Source organism: Prunus mume, linkage group LG8 (genome assembly GCF_029339155.1).
Source record: "Prunus mume cultivar Tortuosa linkage group LG8, ASM2933915v1, whole genome shotgun sequence".
In the NCBI taxonomy this organism is placed as follows: Eukaryota; Viridiplantae; Streptophyta; class Magnoliopsida; order Rosales; family Rosaceae; genus Prunus; species Prunus mume.
This window is the reverse complement of record NC_142705.1, coordinates 23,087,045-23,109,545: the sequence shown is the minus strand read 5'-3', so window position 1 is coordinate 23,109,545 and position 22,501 is coordinate 23,087,045. Positions and strand designations below refer to the sequence as shown.

General features: G+C 40.0%; 2 protein-coding genes and 1 long non-coding RNA gene across 3 annotated transcripts; 2 read left to right on the top strand and 1 right to left on the bottom strand.

Annotated features, from left to right (window-relative positions):
- Nucleotides 1–4,113: 4,113 nt before the first annotated feature.
- Nucleotides 4,114–4,707, bottom strand: LOC148915091 (uncharacterized). Its single transcript, XR_016122970.1, has 2 exons — nt 4,479–4,707; nt 4,114–4,382 (listed from the first exon to the last, which is right to left on the bottom strand). It is a non-coding gene; the product is annotated as an uncharacterized LOC148915091 (long non-coding RNA).
- A 4,946-nt stretch (nt 4,708–9,653) lies between these two features.
- On the top strand, nt 9,654–11,903 carry LOC148915090 (uncharacterized). Its single transcript, XM_089043405.1, has 4 exons — nt 9,654–10,236; nt 10,416–10,648; nt 10,877–11,110; nt 11,580–11,903. The coding sequence occupies exons 1-4, from the start codon at nt 9,654–9,656 to the stop codon at nt 11,901–11,903; spliced, it is 1,374 nt and encodes a 457-aa protein (XP_088899531.1).
- An 8,993-nt stretch (nt 11,904–20,896) lies between these two features.
- Nucleotides 20,897–22,252, top strand: LOC148915089 (aspartic proteinase 36-like). The gene is made up of 3 exons (XM_089043404.1): nt 20,897–21,123; nt 22,020–22,149; nt 22,247–22,252. The coding sequence occupies exons 1-3, from the start codon at nt 20,897–20,899 to the stop codon at nt 22,250–22,252; spliced, it is 363 nt and encodes a 120-aa protein (XP_088899530.1).
- The last annotated feature ends 249 nt before the right edge of the window (nt 22,253–22,501 follow it).

Sequence of the window (22,501 nt, the reverse complement as noted above, 5' to 3'; positions counted from 1 at the left end):
ACTCGCGAACGTCCTCCAACTAAAATTACTCCAAAATTCATCCATCTGATTATGTTTTACTATAGAGGAAGTCGAAAGCCCTATATTGGAAATACAATTTAAAGTGTCAAAAGTCTTCCAAAATATTAACCAAAATATACTAAGAGTAGGGTTAAATATATAATATAAAATCAACTCATCGGGTGCCATACTCCAGTTCTTGACTGCAAAGCAATAGACAAATGATCTAACTAGTCAGAACATTAAGAAACTAGAAGCAACAACTAGCCAAGCTATTCAGAGATTGGAGGCACAAGTAGGGCAATTGGCAAAGGAGTTGAGTGAGAGGAAGAAAGGAGAGTTTCCATCACAAACCTTACCTAATCCGGGAGGCCAAGAGCAGCTCAAGGCTGTGACAGTCCTTAGAAGTGGCAAGGTAGTTGAAAACAAGGTGGGCACAGATGAGAAAGAACAAGAAAATGTTGAACCATTTCCAGCCACAGAGGTAAGTGAGAAGGAGAAGGTGAGCCTTCCCTCAAAGGTTAGTTAAGCAAAAGAAAGAAAAACATCTTCTTGATATTTTTGAAACTTTGAGAAAAGTAGAAATCAACATTCCTTTACTTGATGCAATTAAACAGATTCCATCTTATGCTAAGTTTTTAAAGGTGTTGAGGCCCAAAAAATCCACGGTCGGGCCCGAATAAATTATCGGCCCAAAATGACACTCTATCAAGGAAAGACGTAACGCGGAGTACACAAAAACCCTCCACATGCGAGTTGCAATCCACATGTCATGCTAAATAAATAATTCGTCATGCTAGAATATATCGGCCCTGCAAATCCATGCTAATTATCCCATCAAGCATAATAAAAAGCATGCCAAGCAATGTGCCATGCCATGCCAAGTAGGAAATCATTATTACACACCCAACCACGCTACAAGCCTAAGTGGGCCCAAGCCACTCGAATGCTTGGGGCTTGCTTGAGTGGGTTGTAGTATGGATGGTAAGAAATCAACATGAGGCCCATTGATGGGCCGAGAAATGGAAAGTCTCGGGTTGCTTGGGAGCCTCGAGACTCAAGCCCATTTCTTAGGCCCAAACATGTGGGTGAGCACAAGAGGAAAAGAAATAGCCCAAATAGCCCAAATAACCCAAATAGCCCCAAATAGCCCCAAATAGCCTATTGACTCAAAAGCCCAATATTTAACAAAATAGCCCACTTATTTAATGAACTACCTTGGCCCATACAAAGCTTCACAATAAGCCCACAAAAGCCTCAGCCCTTTGCTGGAAAAATAGAAGCCACGTAGAGAAGGTCTGCAGGTTCATTAAACAAAACCTCCAGACATGGGGGGAGCAAGTTCCAAGCAAGAAACATTCAAGGAACCAAAGAATATTAGCTGCGAGCTGCCAGAAACACCCTTCGAACCAGCATATATTTCCCAACTCCTTTTCCCATCAGACTTGGCCATGGAAAAGAGAGAAGAAAGCAATAAAAGAAATGGCTGGGAATGGAAATCATCACGAGACAGCTGCGGGAAAATGGGGCCTTGAGCTCCCAAAGTTCCTGATTTTGTGCTAATAAACAGAGGAAATTTCACCAAGATAGGAAAAGCCAGAGGAGGAGAAGAGAAAGGAAGGGAAAAGCTTAGCCAAAATGGGTAGAAACCATTAGGGTTTCTTGGGAAGGGATGATTTCCAGCGCCTATAAAATGAGGCATCTTCTACCCAACAAAAACAACCCCACGCCTGGAGAGCAAGCTTTCTCTCTAACTTGCAAAACCTAGCACTGGTGCACTGCTCACCATCTTCTCCATTCTCCTCTTCTGGCAAATAGAGTATCTGTCAAGCTGCCAGTAAGAGCATTGTTCTTCATTTCTCTCTTCCTAGACAAATCTCATACAAAATCTCTTCTTTCTCACCGTAACACTTCCCTCTTTCCCTCTAAGAAAGCCTAAATTTCCTCTTAGTGCTAAACTCATGTTGATTTTGCTCTCATGCCACATGCCTCTCATGCCAAGCTTAAAATTTTATCTGTAAGCATGCATAAATTATCTGTAAGTTGCCATTATTTTGGTTGGTGAAGGTAACCAAAATACTTCCTAAGGCTCTACTGCCCTTTCGAGGTATTTTGGGGCTTAATTTTCGAACTCAGGCAAAGGGGACAATTTCATCATCTGTCTTTTTACAAAGACCCATTTGCAATGCTGAGGAAAAGTCCCCTACATAAATTGGCGACTCTGCTGGGGATTAGGCCATTATCTTCACCAATGCCTCCAAAGAAGATGACCAGAAGCAATTCCATGGCTTCCCAAGACGAGCTGGACTACGATGACTCAGAATCAAGGCAAAATGCCTCTCCTAGAGAAGAAGAATATGCAAGTGAGGGAGCTTTTACCCTTTCAGACCTAATTACAACCATCCATGCTATGGGGAAAACCCAAAGGGAGATGGCAGACATAATCAAAGAGCTAAAAAGCTCAGTCTCCAAGCCAAGCGAAGAAAACGAAAGACCTCCCCAAGAGGAGTCTGCGCATTGCCAGTGGAAGGTCGAACAAAAGGAGCCATGTTTTGTCACTCACAAAGATGTTATTGCCATGCTGGAGAAGAAACTAAGCCAATGCCAGGGGGATTGGAAGTATTTCCCTCAGCCACCATATCCATCAAGCCTACTCGAGCAGCCATACCCCAATGGCTATAAAGCACCAAGTTTTGTCCTTTTCGCCTGAAGGAATGGAAGCCCGAAGGAGCATGTCAACCGCTTCATTGATGCTTTGGGACCACACGCTGGTGATCATAATCTCTGTCTCCGGGAGTTTTCAAAAAGCCTTATCGATCGTGCTTATACGTGGTACGCAACATTAGCACCAGGCTCTATTTGTTCTTGGGAGGATTTGGCAAGCAGGTTCTGTAAGAAATACTTCCAGCATTTGGAAAGAGTTACTACCACTCAACTCAACAACACTCGCCAAAAATATGGAGAGGATCCCGTGGACTTTGTTCACAGGTTCCGGGACCTAGCGTTGGATTGCTACGATGAGAAAGATGAGGAGGCGCTTGTTGAAATTTGCATCAGCAATATTGTGGCATATCATAGAGTTTATTTGGAGAATATTGGCATCAGCCAATTTTCTCGACTGCTGGAAGCAGTGAGGAAAACAAGCATTTCAATTAAGCTAACTGAGCAGGAAGCTTGGAGGAGTGAAGAAGAAGAGCGCTACTTGAGGGCTTCATTTGGTCAGCAAGATTATCAAAAGACAGCTGCCGTAACCTCTCACAAGAGCCGCAAATCACTCTCTGATTAATTGGGTTATGAGCCACATGAAAGTAAAGCAGCAGCTGTAGCTCTGTTAAATATTTCTACAGAGCAAGGCAGCCTAGTACAACACATGCCAAATACATGCCAACCTAAGCCACAAGCTTTCATGCTATTGCAAGTCATGCACATTCCTTGGCCCTTTCATACTTGGGGGCTTAATTTGATGGGGGTATTTATCAATGCAAAATGGCTCAAAGCCTTACTACTGAGTTGCTTTTGCACCTATCCTTTTGTCTTTGGCTTTTCAAATTTATTTCAAAGATGAACTCCTTTTGTGTTTTCACCATATGCTTTCACAACTTTTGTAGAATGCACCACCATTATGGCATGCCAAGGTGTAAGATGATATTTGCAATGAGAATGGAGTATTTTGGAGAAAGAAAAAAGCCTCTAGAATTCTTTCCTTGCTGTTATCTTCTTCTGTTTTGCAAATCATGTTTAAAAAAAAAAAAAATAGACAAGCAAACTTTTCTTTACAAAAGCACGCCACTTAGCAGTAAGACATGCCAAGCAAGGTCACTTGGATGGGGTCCGGGGCCATCAACAAGCAGCATGCCTAAGCAAAATAATATGGGGCATGCATTCTTGAGCTGCTGAAACAACGAAACCATTGTCCCCTTTTTGATAAGCAATCGGAACATGCAAAACATCTGGAATTTTACAAAGACCATGCATATACTAGTCTGCCCCTTTTAGGGTATGACAAGAGGGTGTTTTTCAGGCCTAGTGGTCAGACAAAATTTTGGCAGCATATACCTTGTTTTTAAGGATATCCAACCTGTCAGAGAATCTCCAGCAGTTCATAAAAACAAATTTTGCCAACCAAGCAATATATATATATATATATAGGACATGCAGATTACAACATGCCTCAAGCATTCATAAATTAATACAAGCTCCAGTGATTCAACACTACATTACAAAGTCATAACGACATGGCTGTTAGAGTGTCCAAAAGAGAAAGAAAAATAAACTACAGTCAAAGAAAAACTACACATGCTAAAGACCCATGCAGCCTATGGTCTCCAAGGGAACAGAACCACGCGCCAAGATAATTGATCACCAAGCCAAGAAAAGACAACCTGCAAGAAGAAAGGAGAATGTGTGTCAAGACTGGTTGATGCTGGAAGAGGTAGCGTGAAAAAGAAGAAAAAAGAAAAGAAAAGGGAATTATATACCTTGAAGCTATGAAGAATGCCCAAAAAGAACGGAAGACGCTCATCGATAGATCGGAGGATCTTAGCACCACCATCAAAGAAGGCTTTGAAAGCCATAAAGGAATTTCCTAAATCTTGCCAAGACATGCTTTTCTCCGATAAATGCCCCACCAAGGTGGAAACATCATCGTCTTTACGGCTGTCATCAATAATCTCACCACGAGGCGGCACTACTGGAAGCTGTGGAGAGGTGCCGTAGTTGTGTCGGATGTGCTTAGGAAAGGAGGAGTAGGAGGCAGCATTGCTGGAAGCGTGGAGAGGTGCCGGCAGTTGTGTCGGATGTGCTTAGGAAAGGTGAGCAGGAGGCTGCGTTCTTTGGAAGGCGCAGGCGTGTCGGCAGCTACGCCGACATCCCAAGAGGAGCAGAAGTGTATCCTCTGCGACTTGTGAGATGCTCTCAGCCTAAAAAAAAAGGGAAGGTCATGCTATGAAGGAAAACCATCCCAACCCTTGCAATATTTGAGGAGAGTGTATGTGTTGGGGCGCTGTGAAAAGAAAAACAACGTTGAAGCAATGGGGGCGGATACTTTTGTGATCTTGTAAAAAGATTGGCAGCATGTACCTTGCGCCTACCACAATCCAACCTGTTAAACTCTCAAGCAACTCATGCATTTCAACCAAGCAAAGTGTACAGAACAAGCTGAAAATCATTATCTCAATGCAATGAACTTCAACAATTCATGCATTTCATTACTTCCAATCAAGCAAAGCATACAAAACAGGCCGAAGCTTAATATCTTAAGCATTCTGCATCAAAAGTTCTGATAGAAAATATGCAACAATGCTGTGTTTCAAGTTTCCAACAACATGAGATTTAGGCTCTCCAAAAAAAAAACGAGGGGTACAACTCAAGCTCAAATGCAGCCAACTATGCTGCAGATCAATCATCCTGCGGTTTCAAATGGAAAAGCTACTACGCACCCAGCCAGCCAGCCCCTCACAACAAAGAAATGCGACCTGAAAGGCGAGGTAAGGACATATGTTATAGAAGGATGGTGCTGGAAGAACAGAAGAAGTGCGGAAAGATGATCCTTTCGATGTTTCCACCACGCGCCAAGTGCCATGCTCAGTCGCTCATTTGTCAAGAAGAATGTCTCGTAGCTTACAGATCGCTCTCCAATTCGTGTTCTGAAGGCTTAACGCATTAACGACAACTCTTGCTTAAGGGGATCATGCATACATCTTCATGCTACAAGCAGATCGTGCACTAAAAATAGTGTGTGCTATAACTTCTTCTAAGTATTCAGCGGGAAGTCCACGCAAAATCCTAATAAGACACATGCTTAAGCCCTTTCAGCACGCTGCTGTAAGGTCAAGAACGATGTTTCCTTTTCAAGCTTCAATCATTCGCAGAACATCTTTGGTAGTTGGGTCTGTCAACTCGCGATTGAACCACTTTGGCAAGCCCTTAGTGATGTTGCAAGGGTATTGAAAAAATCAAGGGGCGGCCGGAAACATGCATTTTTTCTATACAGCACCTGGAAATGAGAGTAGCCTCCAAAGCTTACCCAGTGCCTATGGTCAAGTCTTGGCAAGTGTTTCTAAGTGATGAAGGTAGTCGTCTCTTCTGCAGCTCATCGTGTAAGGGGAAATAGGCCGTCACTCATCGTAGAGGTCAATATGACTTATAACATGAATCCCTGCAAGAATTGCCAACAAAGAATATGCTATAAAAGGGCAGAGTAAGTTATGTGTGTTAAAGCCAAGCAATCTCCACACTAGCATGCAAGCAATATGAACTTCACAAGCCAAGCAAAGCAAGCTATCTCTTGCCAAGCGAAATGCATAAACAAAATTTTTTTTTGAAGCATCATGCAATCTATTACTCGAGCTTATGACAAGCAAAGTTCCCATTCCATGCTCAATCAATCGTTCTAGCAGACTCTTTCACAAAGCAAGTGTTACAAACTGAACACCACTTACCTCCTAGTAACCTTTTTCACAAAAACAAAAAAAATCCCTATGAGTTACACTGCATTCTTGCAGACCCATCATACACATGTTTATATCTATCCCTATAAAGCCAAAAAAAAATAGTTATCCATGTCCAAGCTCTAAGCTCGTAAGAAGAAACCAATGGTGCTTTCCTCAAGCTTTCAATAGCCTCTAATCCTATGTATTAATCATGCGGTTACAAGCATACGCTAGTGATGCATATAGTTCAACGACAATTAGAAAGGTGGTCAAGAATGTAGCACAGGCAAAATATACGCCAAACATGGCAAGTCAAGCTCATGCCAAAGAAAATGCTTAAGCAAATATCAAAGCAGCAGGCAATTTATCCATGGCAAGCAAAATTCTCAAGCTTTCCCATGACAAGCAAATTCTCCCTATTCAAGCATTGCAGAGCATGCATTCTGTCAATTTCTATTTCCATAAGATCGGAGAAAAGTCCAGATTTGATCAAGCATGTGTTCACAAGAAAAACAAGCCTAGGCCAAGCACCAGTCTATGTCTATTCCTACAAAGCCAAAAGAAAGACTCACGATTCCAGTGAAGGAACAGAACTATTTACTGAGAAATCGAGATAGAAATCCACATTGCCAAGTTGCGAAATCGGTACACTCGAAGCTTCCAAATGCAAGGAATATGATGCAGCTTCGCCACCTTCCCTACTTGTGCCGAGACGTATGCACCTACATAGAAAAAACGCATCATGCAAAGTTCAGCCTTTTCACCAGGACAAAAAAGGGCCACCACATGATGAAAAGGGGGAAGAAAAATGGAGAAAATAGAAGGATGCAGTCTACACCAACGATTTCTTCTCACAACGTTCGCACTCTTCCAGTAGCTTGTCGAAATAAAATCAAAAGGGGGGTAACCCCAAAAACTGATGCAAACTCTTCCTTGCTAACGACTACTCCAACAAAAAATGGATGGGTCAAAAGGAGTGGATGCTTGGCTACCAAAACAAAGAGCAAAACCCATGGGTATGAAGAACCCAACAAACCCCTCAATAGATGCAAGAAATTGCAGGAGAAAAGAGCATACCTTGTTAATCCCTTAAAGGATAACCTCAGATGCACCAAGAAGGAAGGAATTAGGGATTTTGGAAGAAAATTCTACACAGAGACAATCTCTTCCAGCAATGGCAAGCAAATTTCTTCAGACAGGGGAATGACGGAGTCGGGTTTCGCTCGAACTCCATTCCATGTAGACATGCGATTCTTCTTGATCTCAGCCACTCTTTCTCTCGCTCTGAGTTCGTTGGAGGAAGAAAAGGAAAAAGAAGATGAAGGTGATGGAGAGAGAGTTACTCTGGTGCGCGTAAGGAGAAAGGAGAAGAAAGAAGAAATAGTAAATGAAAAAGGAGGAAGTTGGTATCTGGGAAACGACAAAATACTGCTGGAGCTTATAAATTTGATTTTTAAGGTCAAGTTTAATTATTCGGCCCATTCTAGCACCTATCCATGGCCCTAATAATTAAGGGGGCTAATGTTGAGGCCCAAAAAATCCACGGTCGGGCCCGAATAAATTATCGGCCCAAAATGACACTCTATCAAGGAAAGGCGTAAAGCGGAGTACACAAAAACCCTCCACATGCGAGTTGTAATCCACATGTCATGCTAAATAAATAATTCGTCATGCTAGAATATATCGGCCCTGCAAATCCATGCTAATTATCCCATCAAGCATAATAAAAAGCATGCCAAGCAATGTGCCATGCCAGGCGACATGCCATGCCATGCCAAGCAGGAAATCATTATTACACACCCAACCACGCTACAAGCCTAAGTGGGCCCAAGCCACTCGAATGCTTGGGGCTTGCTTGAGTGGGTTGTAGTATGGATGGTAAGAAATCAACATGAGGCCCATTGATGGGCCGAGAAATGGAAAGTCTCGGGTTGCTTGGGAGCCTCGAGACTCAAGCCCATTTCTTAGGCCCAAACATGTGGGTGAGCACAAGAGGAAAAGAAATAGCCCAAATAGCCCAAATAACCCAAATAGCCCCAAATAGCCTATTGACTCAAAAGCCCAATATTTAACAAAATAGCCCACTTATTTAATGAACTACCTTGGCCCATACAAAGCTTCACAATAAGCCCACAAAAGCCTCAGCCCTTTGCTGGAAAATAGAAGCCACGTAGAGAAGGTCTGCAGGTTCATTAAACAAAACCTCCAGACATGGGGGGAGCAATTTCAAGCAAGAAACATTCAAAGAACAAAAGAATATTAGCCTGCGAGCTGCCGAAACACCCTTCGAACCAGCATATATTTCCCAACTCCTTTTCCCATCAGACTTGGCCATGGAAAAGAGAGAAGAAAGCAATAAAAGAAATGGCTGGGAATGGAAATCATCACTGAGACACTTCGGGAAAATGGGGCCTTGAGCTCCCAAAGTTCCTGATTTTGTGCTAATAAACAGAGGAAATTTCACCAAAATAGGAAAAGCCAGAGGAGGAGAAGAGAAAGGAAGGAAAAAGTTTAGCCAAAATGGGTAGAAACCATTAGGGTTTCTTGGGAAGGGATGATTTCCATCGCCTATAAAATGAGGCATCTTCTACCCAACAAAAACAACCCCATGCCTGGAGATCAAGCTTTCTCTCTAACTTGCAAAACCCAGCAGTCTCGTGCACTGTTTACCATCTCTCCATTCTCCTCTTCTGGCAAAAAGAGTATCTGTCAAGCTGCCAGAAGAGCATTGTTCTTCATTTCTCTCTTCCTAGCCAAATCTCCTACAAAATCTCTCTTTTCTCACCGTAACACTTCCCTCTTTCCCTCTAAGAAAGCCTAAATTTCCTCTTAGTGCTAAACTCATGTTGATTTTGCTCACATGCCACATGCCTCTCATGCCAAGCTTAAAATTTTATCTGTAAGCATGCATAAATTATCTGTAAGCTGCCATTATTTTGGTTGGTGAAGGTAACCAAAATACTTCCTAAGGCTCTACTGCCCTTTCGAGGTATTTTGGGGCTTAATTTTCGAACTCAGGCAAAGGGGACAATTTCATCATGCCTTTTTACAAAGACCCATTTGCATTCTGGAGGAAAAAGTCCCCTACAAAAGGATTGTTGTACACACAAAAGACAGTTTCAGGAACATGGGAAAGTTGCATTTACTAAGGAGGTAAGTGCGGTTTTATTGAGAAAGTTACCACCTAAACTAAAAGATCGAGGTAGTTTTACAATTCCTTGCATGGTTGGTGACCGTCTGTTTAAACGTGCTTTTCTTGATTTAGAAGCAAGCATCAACTTGATGCCTTATACAGTTTATGAGGAGTTGAGGTTGGGGGAGCTCAAACCAACCTCAATTATATTGCAATTGGCAGATAGAAGCATCAGAAGACCTAGAGGTATATTAGAGGATGTTTTGGTTCAGTTAAATGAATTTATTTTGCCTGCTGATTTTGTTGTTTTGGATATGGAAGATTCCCCTATGCCATCTTCATTACCTATTATTCTTGGTAGGCCCTTTATGATAACTGCTGATACAAAGATAAGTGTGAAAAAGGGTACTATACGCATGAAAGTTAATGGTAAGAAGATAGAATTCATGTTGTCTGACACTATCAAATTGCCACATGATAACCATGATTGTTTCAAGATTGATGTGGTAGGAAGTGTTGTGGAGCAAGTGTTTCAGGTACATAGCATTGATCCCTTGGAGGCATGCATAGCCTACAGCCTCATAAGGCTGAATTATGAACGTGGATGTGATGTTATAGAGATAGACCTCCATGAAGCTGTGCATTCTCTTGAGGCTTCTAAGCCTTATCCAAGTAAGTATGTACCTCCCTTTGAAACTCTTGTGTCTACTAATACTACTCTTGTCCCTTCCATTGTTAGGGCACCAAATCTAGAATTGAAGCAACTGCCTGAACAATTGAATTATGCTTACTTGGGGAGAACCAGACATTACTAGTGATAGTTGCTGCAGACTTGAGTTTGGTGGAGTAAGAGAAGCTGGTGAGAGTTCTTAGGGAGCACAAGACTGCATTAGGGTGGACCATTGCCAATATCAAAGGCATAAGTCCATCCAAGTGCATGCACAGGATCCTCCTTGAAGATAATGCAAAGCCCAACAGAGATGCTCAGAGACGGCTTAACCCACACATGAAGGAAGTAGTGAGAGCAGAGGTTCTTAAGCTCTTGGATGTTGGCATTATCTACCCTATCTCAGATAGCAAATGGGTGAGTCCAGTTCATGTTGTGCCTAAGAAGAGTGGAATCACAGTGATGAAGAATAAAGAGAATGAGCTTGTTCCTACTAGGCTCACCATAGGTTGAAAACTCTGCAATGATAACAGAAAGCTCAACAATGAAACTAGGAAAGATCATTTTCCTCTTCCCTTTATTGATCAGATGTTAGAAAGGTTAGCAGGTCATAGTCATTACTATTTTCTAAATGGTTATAATCAGATTGCTATAGCACCAGAGGACCAGGAGAAGACCAATTTCACATGCCCCTTTGGCACATTTGCATACAGAAGGATGCCATTCGGTTTGTGTAATGCACTTGCCACATTCCAGAGGTGCATGATGATCGTATTTTCAGACATGGTGGAGAGATTTATAGAGGTATTTATGGATGATTTCAGTGTTTTTGGTTCTAACTTTGATGATTTTCTTAACCATTTGCAGCTTGTTCTAAAGGTGTGAGGAATGCAACCTAGTGCTGAATTGGGAGAAGTGCCATTTCATGGTACAACAAGGTCTTGTTTTAGGTCATGTAATTTCTAGCAAGGGCATTGAGGTGGACGAGGCAAAGATTGACATCATATCAAAATTACCTCCTCGTACATCTGTGAAGGGTGTGAGAAGTTTTCTAAGGCATGCAGGGTTTTATAGCAGATTCATAAAACATTTCTCTAAAATTTCTAGACCTCTTTGTGCATTATTGTCTAAAGATGTTGAGTTATGTGGACAGAAGAGTGCGTGAATGCTTTAACACATTGAAAAAGCTACTCACATCTGCACCCATTATGATGGCACCTAATTGGAATTTCCATTCGAGTTCATGTGTGATGCCAGTGATTATGCTCTAGGAGCTATTCTAGTTCAGAGAGTTAACAAGGTACCTCATGCTATTTATTTTGCTTCTAGAACTTTAAATGATGCTTAGCTTAATTATTCTACTACTGAAAAAGAATTGTTAGTTGTTATATTTGCTTTAGAGAAGTTTAGGTTCTACTTGATTAGTTCTAAAGTTATTATTTTTACTGATCATGCTGCTTTGAGATTTCTGTTTGATAAGAAAGATGCTAAGACTAGGTTGATTAGATGGGTGCTCTTACTGCAAGAGTTTGATTTCAAGATTAAGGACAAGAAGGGTAGTGAGAATGTGGTTGCAGATTATTTGTCCAAGTTACTTCACGATGAAGAAGGGAACAAGCTTCCCTTGAATGAAAACTTTCCAAATGAGCAGTTATTTGCAATTGATTTATGACTTCCATGGTATGCAGATATTGTTAGTTATATAACTACTAAGGTTTTTCCTCCTGGTATGTCTAGCCAAGAAAGGAAGCGATTAGTGTCTATGTCTAGGCACTACTATTGAAACGAGACCTACTTGTTCAAATTTTGTCCAGATCAAATTATCAGAAGGTGTGTTCCATAAGAGGAGCATATGAGCATTCTCCAACATTGTCATCAGTTTGCATGTGGAGGACACTTTGGAGTGAAGAGAACAGCACTTAAGGTATTATAATCTGGGTTCTATTGGCCTAATTTGTTTAAAGATGCTTTTTGGTTTTGCAGCTCGTGTGACAGATGCCAACGGACAGGGAACATCTCTTCTAGAAATCAAATGCCATTGCAACATATTCAAGTGGTGGAGCTCTTTGATGTGTGGGGTATCGACTTCATTGGTCCATTTCCTAACTCATTTGGTTATTTATATATTCTTGTGGGTGTGGATTATGTATCTAAATGGGTCGCTGTCCCTTCAAAAACTAATGATCACAAAGTTGTTGTGAAGTTCTTGCAGGATAATATCTTTACTAGGTTTGGGACACCAAGGGCGATAATTAGTGATGGAGGTAGCCACTTCAACAACTAGGCTTTTGCTTCCTTAATGAAGAAATATGGGATCACACATAAGGTTGGCACTCCATCTCATCCTCAAACCAGTGGTCAAGTGGAGATAAGCAATAAAGAGATCAAAAACATCCTAGAGAAGACAGTGAATACTAGAAGGAAAGATTGGTCTCTACACTTGAATGATGCATTGTGGGCATATCAGACCGCGTACAAGAGCCCTATTGGCATGTCCCCATATCGTTTAGCCTTTGGGAAGGCATGTCACCTACCAGTGGAGTTGGAGCATAGGGCATATTGGGCTATCAAGAAATTCAACTTTGATATGCAACAAGCAGGTGACAAGAGGAAGCTACAGCTGAATGAGCTTGAAGAGTTGAGGTATGATGCATATGAGAATGCTAAGTTGTATAAGGAACGGACCAAGGCGTATCATGATAAGCAGCTAGTTAGGAAGGAGTTTCATGTGGGACAGAAGATGTTGATCTACAATTCAAAATTGAGACTTTTCCTTGGTAAGCTTAAGTCTAGGACTGAAGCAACCAAAAGCTCATTGAGCCACAAGAAAAAAGTCAGCTATAATCCAGAGTCTCTGACTTCAGTTTAGTTTCAGAGAAATAGTCATTCAAAGCGAGATTTCTCTCGTTACAAATTTGGTTCAGCACAAGCCAAATCAAGTAGAGCTCGAGTTTTTTTTTACAAATATGAAAACCTCAACAAATTCATGGAGAGCCCTGATCAAGTAGAACAGATACTATAGTGCGAGCTTAGTAATCGTTAAATCCAGCCGTCGCCTCTCCGATCAAGAGGTTCCAATTCTGCCCATTCAAAAAAGCCAGGGCTTGAAATAGATTAAAGCTCTGCCAAACTCAAATGTTGGTATCGATTTACAGCTGAAACTCGACAGTTGAAGGTGTTGATAGTCCAGTCCAACAGACATACCCAATCCAGCCCAGATCAAAAGTAGCTATCCAAGTAGAAATTGAAGTCCAAAGTTCTTTTGTCTTTTTTAGAGTTGGTCTTCCCCTTTTGAGTTTTGTAAAAGGCAGTTCTGCCTAAAAACAATTTACTTTCTTACCATTTATTTTGCCCAGAACTACCAGTTTTGTACTGTGAAAATTTGTGAAGTCCTCACTAGTCTGAGGCAAAGAAAAGAACTCACTTGAGAGATATTCCTCACCCTAATTCACAATTGCTTGTTTAGAAGTTAATAACTTGGGACGCAAGTTTTCTCTTTTTGAGAAGTCTGCTAGGGTTTTTACTGCTAGCAGTGGTTTTCAAGTCAATGGGGAACTTTACTGTAACAACCGGATCCTTAATTAATTCTTAATTACTATTTTATTCAAGGAAAGGACTAGAATACCCTCAGAATATTTTATATGGTTTAAAAGTTGACTTTTTCACCGTGAAGGAATTTGGGAATTTCAATTGTATCGTTGCGTAAAGCACATCAATACGAGTTCGTAGACACGTAGTGGACTTGAATTGGAGTTATAACGAAGAAAATACAATCAAGTTACGATGAGGGGCAAAATGGTAATTTGACATGTCAGATTTTAAAAACTCTCTCTCTCTCTCTCTCTCTCTCTCTCCCTTACCCCGCGATCTCCCTCTTCTCTAGCCACAAGAACGCTTAGCCGCCATGTTTTGGCCGGCAGCTTGTCTCCTCCGCCATTAGAATTGATTTGGGTACAAAATGACAAGGCATCGCCTCTTCTGCACTCCAACCCTTTGCCACCTCCGCCAACCCAGTGTCGCCGGAAAGTTGAGGAAAGTAGTCAATTTTCGTTGGAACTTTACAACGTTCTATCTCCCTCCTCCGACCACCGATTCAGAGGAGTAAGGTATGCTTTCTCACCTATTCTTCACGTTCTAGCTAGTGGATGGGCAAGAATCGATCAATTTGTAGCCTAGGTAGTTTGATTTTTGAGTTAGGGTTCGGACTATTTTGGAATTGCAATTCCGGCCACTTCTGGCCAGTTTTTGGGGCAGGTCCAAGAACAAAAGTGGTTCCAAACAGGTGTTACACCTAGGGTAAGTGTTTGCGCGGCATGTGATTTCGGTCTCCAAAATTCATCAAGCCACCCACGCACTACCGGAGCGTGTGGCGCTGTGTGGGCAGCAGGGTGGGGACCACATTCAGTCCTAGAATGATCCCTTGGTCCGCATGAGCACGTAGGTACTCGCAAATTTCAATTTGGATAACGTTTGAACCCCGATCGGATCTCGCCTATTGTGCGATTTCCAGGTTCAATAGGTTTGAGCCGTTGGATCGTAGTCTTTTTCAGATATGTTGATCTAGGTAAATCTAAGATCGTATAGGATTCGATGGATTGTAAAACAATGTCCCGGATACTCCAGAAACGCCAACCCTAGGGCTAGGTTTGTAGTAATCATCTGATCGTACAGTTGTGATTAATCTAACCGTCTGATCGAGACCAAACTCTCGGGACTTGTGTCCTAGGCATATTGGAACCTTTAAGGGACTCCTGAACCGTGTGGTGAGAGGTTTGCGGCGCAAATAGAAGGGGTTTCTCCGAGGTCTGCGAGGAATGCGACTGAGGCCAACGAGGATAGAAGGGGGTATCTCCGAGGCTTGCAAGGAATGCGGCTGGGGCCTGCGAGGGTTGCAGCTTGGATGGAAGTGGTATCTCCAAGGCCTGCGAGGATTGCGGCCCGGCCTGCGAGGGTGGAGTTGACTGTATTAGTGGAAGTGATGGATCAAGATTGGGGGTACGCCTAAGGGGAGAGAATTTCAGTTCTAAGATATTCTTAAACTAAACTAAAGGGAGTTCAGTATTGGAAAGAACTACGTGTGGCTTGATCCCTCAGTAAGGGTACGTAGGCAGCCTGACGTTACAAGGTGCAGCCACGAGTTTGAGCCTTTGAGATTACTAATGGACTATGGGTATTTTGAAAGTTGAGATGAACTTATTTTGCAGAATGTTGTACTTGATTTATTGAGGCCTGAGGCCAAAATTATATGATGCTTGATTTTTGGATATAATTCGATACATGCTGGCAGTTGGGTTTTATATAAAAATATATGCTTGTTTTACAGGTGAGAACTTTTAGGAAATGACCATTTTACAAGGGAGACTCTGCTGAATATTCGGCAATAGTCGCACTTGCATTTCTTGGAATTTTGGTTAGAAGGGCATTTTGGTAAATTGTGTTTGGCATTCGCCAGGTGTCGGACACGCACAGGGTTCAAGTCGGATTCCAAATGGAATTTGGGTCGGGTTCTGTCATTTACCCTGCCACCACAAGAACAAATCAAAAACAGGTGAACAGGTAGTGAAATTAAGAAATCTTGAATTGTGCCTTTTATCTTCTTCTCAAATGCTAGGCCTGGATCATGAATTATATCTCTCATGAAACACATCACGTAATAGCCCCCCTCTACATTTGTTGGTTGTCGAGGAGTGCCATGTAGATTTTTCCATATGGCTGATTTACGTGATGATTGTTTGCCTACGTGAGAGTTATACATTTTGATTGAACTATTTCAAGAAAACAAAAAAGTGTTAATGACAAAACTAAAAATCTAAATAAAAAATATTAACCGTCGTGGTAAATCAGTGAAGACGACGGGTTTTTAAAAAGGGTGATGTAGTAATTTATTTCAAATGGCGGTGAATAAAAACCGTCGTGGTAGAGAATTCTAACGTTGGTAACGATGAAAAATGTTGTATAACTAAAAGTTGTTTGAACAGAAAAAATAAATACAAATTTATAAATAAACCCAATCCTAGACATGAATTTATAAAAAAACTCAAACACTGTTTAAAACATAGAAACACACCCAAAATGAACCCAAAAATCAACAATTGTATATTTTGTTGGTGTGTTTATAAATGGGTTTTGAGTGTGTTTAATAAGTGGTTTTTGGGTATGTTTCTAAAGTGTTTTTCATGTTGGGTTTTTTTATAATTTCAGCCTCTATTTTGAGTGTATTAGTGAAACTCCCAAAAATAAAAACCTCCTTAAATGAAAACACAAATGACGTGGTATTTCAATTAAGATGTAGTAAATGCATCCTAAAGAAAATACTGACGTAGTAAATGATTTCAAACGTCGGTAAGAAATTACCGTCGTTGTGTGTTCATTATAACGTCGGTATTATAAATACCGTTGTATAATTCAAAATGCACAAATATAAAAATCTGAGATTATAATAAATGAACTTATGCATTCACTATATTTCTCATGTCCTCGTCAACAGAGCGGTTTGGCAATGACCCCTACACATAATGATCCATATAGGTTAAATACTACAAAGACAAATATTACAAGGAAAATAGTTTAAATAGTTAAGGGGACTAACCTTGGATTATAAGGCACCAAGTAAAATTGATCCCCATTTGCGTTTTTCAGGTGCTCTGAGAGATGTTTTGAACGGTAAGATAACGTTCCAGATTGAGAGTTGACAAGGTTTACCATATTTGCCATTTTTAAATAGTCAAATAGGTACCTAAATATATGAAATTCAATTAAATGAGATTTTAATTTAAAGGAAGGGAAATGTAAAATAATAATAATAATAATAATAAATTTATTTATTTTATTTATAAAAAAAAAAAAACAAACAAACAAAAAGGGATTTCTAGAATTACCTCATGTATTTAGACCACTTTTATGGGTTCCATAACAAATTCAAATAGTTATATATGTTACCTTACCTCAACAACAATAAGTAAATGACATAAATTAATACAAACTCATTCTCTATTTGTTGCAGATCAATGAGTCCTATAATGAATCCACAACAATTCTTTTTTTTTTTTTTTCCTTAAAAAAAAAAACATGAAACCCAATAGAAATCCATAGAAAGTAGAGGAAACTGACATGAACGTGGAAGAAAAGAAAAAATTAATACGTGAATCCCACAAGATTCGAATGCATTCCTTATTAATTAACAGAAGATCAAATGGTTTATTGTTTTCTCACAACCATTACAACCCAGCTCAGATAACACACATACATGATATTCAAAATCAAGAAACCCACGAGAAATCAGGTGTAATCTCAACCTTGAGCATAAATTTCAAACCCAGATTAAAAAACTATAATAGAACCCCAAATCTAAAACCACAACCTAGATGAAGAAAAGAGAGAGAGAGAAAAAAAATAACCATCGACATCAATACCCATATCTGATTGTCGGGTCCGCTCTTCAGCTAGCGAAGGTGGATCTACCCTTCAACTTGCAAGAGCTGGCTCTCCCTCTTCCTTCGTTTCCTCTTATGCGTGCGTGTTTGACTTCGGTCTTTTGTCATTTGAGTGAAAACGGGTTAAAACTTTGAAAACAATCATAACAGCACAATTTAATTAAAAGACATCCAACGGCTGAGCGCCTCATCCCTCAAATAGTGTATTTGAGGGATCCCTCAACTCAATGGGACTGTATATACATATATATTTAACTATTCATTTATTTTTATTTATCGGTGAGGATACTTCCTCTCTCGCCATGCCCATGGGCACGCGTCTCAAAAGAATGGTTTGGGTATAATATGAAAATGTTTGATTGTGATGATTAATAAAGTTTCATTATGGGATTTCGGATTTCGTTTTGGTTTTAACCAAACTTTATATTTATACATATCCATGATGGTTTGGATGCATAAGGTTTTCAGTATCGTTTTCTGAATGGTAGGGTTTTATTTTATGTTGGTTTCAACTGTGAACTAAACTTTATTTTTGTCTACTCACACTTTTCTATTTTGCGCCCCCAAAACAGTAGTTGATTGAGCTGAGCAGCAGAGTCGAGCCTTGAGCTTCCAAACCTTGAGTTTCAATAGTTTAAACTTTGTTCATTCCCTTCCCGTTAAACTTTGCTATTGTTTGTAAACTGAAACTCTTAGATTGCTCTGTTATCGCCCGTGCTAGGGTTTGATTTGTGAGGCTGGAGGCCTTTGTTGTAAACTGCTTAAATGTATCTGGTGCATGCTGCCTGTTGGAATATATATATATATATATATATAAATGTGTTTTTAACAGGTTAAGAAATTTGGGAAATGTCCAATTTTCAGGGGAGAGTCTACAGAAATTTCGCCAGAGAGTCTCATTTCTTAGTAAGTGGGGCTGACATCGATAAGATGTCAGAACCTTCACGGGATTCGCCCCGGATTTCGAGCCATTTAAGTTAAGCCAAACTTGGGATCTGATATTTGGGTTTTCCATTGATTATAAGATACTGTTATCACTTTTACTGTGCCCATTGAAAAGGCACCATTACTTATCCGTGCCAAAGTGAACAACAATTGTTTTTTTTTTTTTTTTTTTTTTTAAGCACCATTTTAAGGTGCCAATTCATCTTTATAATTAATAATACATTTAATAGTAGAAGCATATGTTCCCACCAACACTTTTCTTCGCCTCCATATTCTTTGGCCTGCACAATACAATAATTCATAATTGTCTAAATTAAATATTAGGAAACTTAATTCCATAAATTATCAATATTGGGAAAACGAAAATTTGAAGTCCAAACCAAACTGACCCAAATGAAAATATTTTATGTTCTCTGTTTTGTATCTCTCTTTTTATTTATTTATCTATAACTCAAAATCAACACCCAAATGAAAATAAAAAATCAAATACATAAACACTCCTCTCTGCAAACACGGCTATAATGTTCTCTACAAGCACTCCTCTCTAAATAGTTGATGAAGCAATCAGACCCAATTCCTCTTCTCAAATATAGACCAAAATTACAAGATACAAAGTGATGAAAAATATATAGCATTGCTTAAGATCAGTTAGGATTGTAACAGCTTTTCATAACAGAAATATACAGATCTCGTTTCTCTCTCTCTCTCTCTCTTTCTCTCTCTCTTCAACTTTATCTGTCAAAACCATAGTCTAAAATATCGATAATATCGACGAAATATCGAGGATATTATCGTTTTTTCGAATCACGGATATTTCGAAACGTATCCATGCACATATCGTATAAATATCGAGAATATCAACGATAATATCGGAAAATATCGACGTCGATAATTTCGCTCACACTTCAGCAACATTTTGTTACAATATCGCTAAAATATCGAAAATATCAATGTAATGAAAAAAAAGGGGGAAAAAAAAAAGGGGAGGGGGGAAACACAAAGGGGATTCAAGGTGTTTCCTCTTGTAAAATTAGTCATCCTTGGTTTGCTTTGTATTGTGGCGTCCAAGTGGTAAGTTCTTTTTTCTTCTGAATATTGAGACATGGACAGGCAAGGAATGATGGACCTTACATTTCTTACCTTGACAAAGTTCACACATGTATATCATTAATTTTTTTTTTTTTTTTTTTTTTTGGGGATGTATAGGGAAGGACTATACTCGTAGAAAAAGAGGCAATGCGATTTTGTCAAGTCAAAAAGATAATTCGTTATCTATAACTCGGACTCTGTTGGAGTGGGAAGTAGTAACTATGATTATACTCATAACCAACCATTTCCCTACCCTTCATATCCCATTCCTTTTGGGAAGGAATCGAGCAGCTCATGGAAAGAATCTGAGACTCAATCTTCAAATGATTTTGCTCATGGACAACGTCAACCAATCTCGGATCCATATGGGTGACATGTTAACAATTACATGCAAAACTATTTTGGGGATTTATCATTTGATGAATACTCTTCACAGTACACTTACTCTACATATAGAGATGATGAAGATAGTGAAAAATTTGAACCTCATAGGAACTCTATGTGGTACTAAGTTACTTATGTATCTTACCATACAATGTATAAAATGTAAAATATTGTAGTAAATCATTATATATAAATGATTGTGGTGTGTTTAATATTCTTTCATTAATTACTACATATTTTCTACACACACAGTGTTTGTCAGCTCGCTATATAGTCAACTTAAATTAGTTAAATCCATCATGTAATGCATTTCCTTCCAATCTTTTGTGATAAACTAATAGATAATTGCCTAAATAAGCATCGTCCAAAGTTTCAATAAAAAATTTCAAGTTTTTCTTACAATTTCCGTGGTTTTTATTCAATTTTTATCGATATCGATAATATCCCGATATTTCCATCGAAATTTCCGTGTTTTTGAACTACCGATATTTCCGATATCACCGATATTTTAGACCTTGGTCAAAACCCAAAACCTAACTTTCTTTCCTCCATGGTTAACACATGTGCCGTATGAACTTCCCCACTCCCAACAAGATCTGCACTCCACTCCAAACCCCCAATTTTTTGACTCAACTTTTTTGAAATCCTCAAGCACCTTGGCAACAGCGACTGAAGAAGAATCTTTAAGACACATCAAGCATTAAAAGCTTTTGGGTCTCTCAAGTCACAAAGGTTTAGGAACCGTGCCCAGCCCTACTCTGAGGAAACTCCATCTCCAACTTCAGACATCTCTCGCCACCACCATTTCGCGGAAATGCAGGGCTTGAAGGCTCGGATCTTGGCCTCCGTCGCCGCCGTGCTGCTGTCTCTTGTCTACTGTGGCTCTACCTTTCTTTCTTTAGAACGGGTTTATCCGCCGAGTCACGAGTACAGATCCAGCAGCTCCGAGCTCGGATCGAAGTCGCACGCTCGACTCTTGCTAAACGTGGCGAGCGGCGTTGTGGACTTCACCAATGGCACCTTCGATACGTACCTGGCCGGGTAATTTTTATCGTTAATGCTGATAATTCTTGCATAATTTTATCATCAAATGTAGCGGGCTTGAGTCTCTTGTTAATGCTTTTGTTTTTTTGTCAAAACGTTAATGCTGTTTTGGTTGTTGATGATTGATGGATTTTTAGAGTAGGGAATATATAATTTTGTTTTTAATAATTTATGTTGACTAAGTTTGGCTTTTTGCTGCTTGCTTCTGGAAGTTCTGGGCGTTCTTTTCAATTAGGGACAATGGATCTGGTGTGTTTTGTATTTTTAATATAAAATAGGACAATATTGGGCCCAAAAATCTATTTGGGAAAAGGATGGAATCATCATGCTTGCTTACCACGTGCTTGAGGATTTCGAAAAAGCTGGAAGAGCTTGGTTTCCCATTTTACCCTTGTGGACTGACGTCGTTTGGGTTTTGGTGTTTTTATTTGCGCAAGGGTAAAACAGGAAATCAAATTTGTATCATTTAACTCTTTTGGCTTTTTGAAAAACCTCAAGCACGTGTAAGCTTGGCAACGACGACTGAGGAAGAATCTTTAAGACACATCATGCATTAAAAGCATTTGCCGTTAGTGAAAACTATAAAAACTTTTGCATGGCCATGAAGGAAAAAGAAAAATCAACGAAGAATGTCATTCTCGGCTAAAAAGGATAAGAGGCCACATGGTGGTCCACCACGGACCACTGAAAGAGCATGCATGCTTCTGGTCTCTCTTCTTGAATATCCTAGGTGGGTTACTGCCGCTTTCAACCAAATTGTTGGAGAAGAGAAGCTCATGTTTGCCACCAACTCTTTATTACTTCGATTTGTTTGCTTATGGCTGCTAATCTTTTGTAGCTTCAGATATGGAATCATGTTTGACTTCTGCTAATCACTTTTGTTCCATATTCAGGCTTTATTATACCAAAGTCAAATTGGGCTCTCCACCAAAAGAATTCAACGTGCAGATTGACACTGGAAGTGAAAGCTTGTGGGTTGCCTGCAATTCCTACAGTGATTGCCCCCAGTCTACTTGGCTTCCCGTAAACTTCTGCTTCTTTTTCTTGCTGTATGTCATTCTCAAATTCTTGCATGGTAAAGCTTAACAATCTTTCAACATTACTGTTCCATGCTTTACAGATTTAGCTCAGTTCCTATGATTTTGCCAGCTCATCAACTGCACGGTTGATCCCCTGTTCAATGTGCACCTCCGCATTTCGAGCCAAATGTTCTCCTCAGACAAACCAATGCAGTTACACTACTCAATATGCAGATGGAAGTGGGATACTTGGTCATTACGTATCGGATACATTACATTTTGACCGGATTCAGGGGCAATCCTATATTGACTCTTCAGCATCCATTATTTTCGGGTGAGTTGTTTTAAAGGCACAC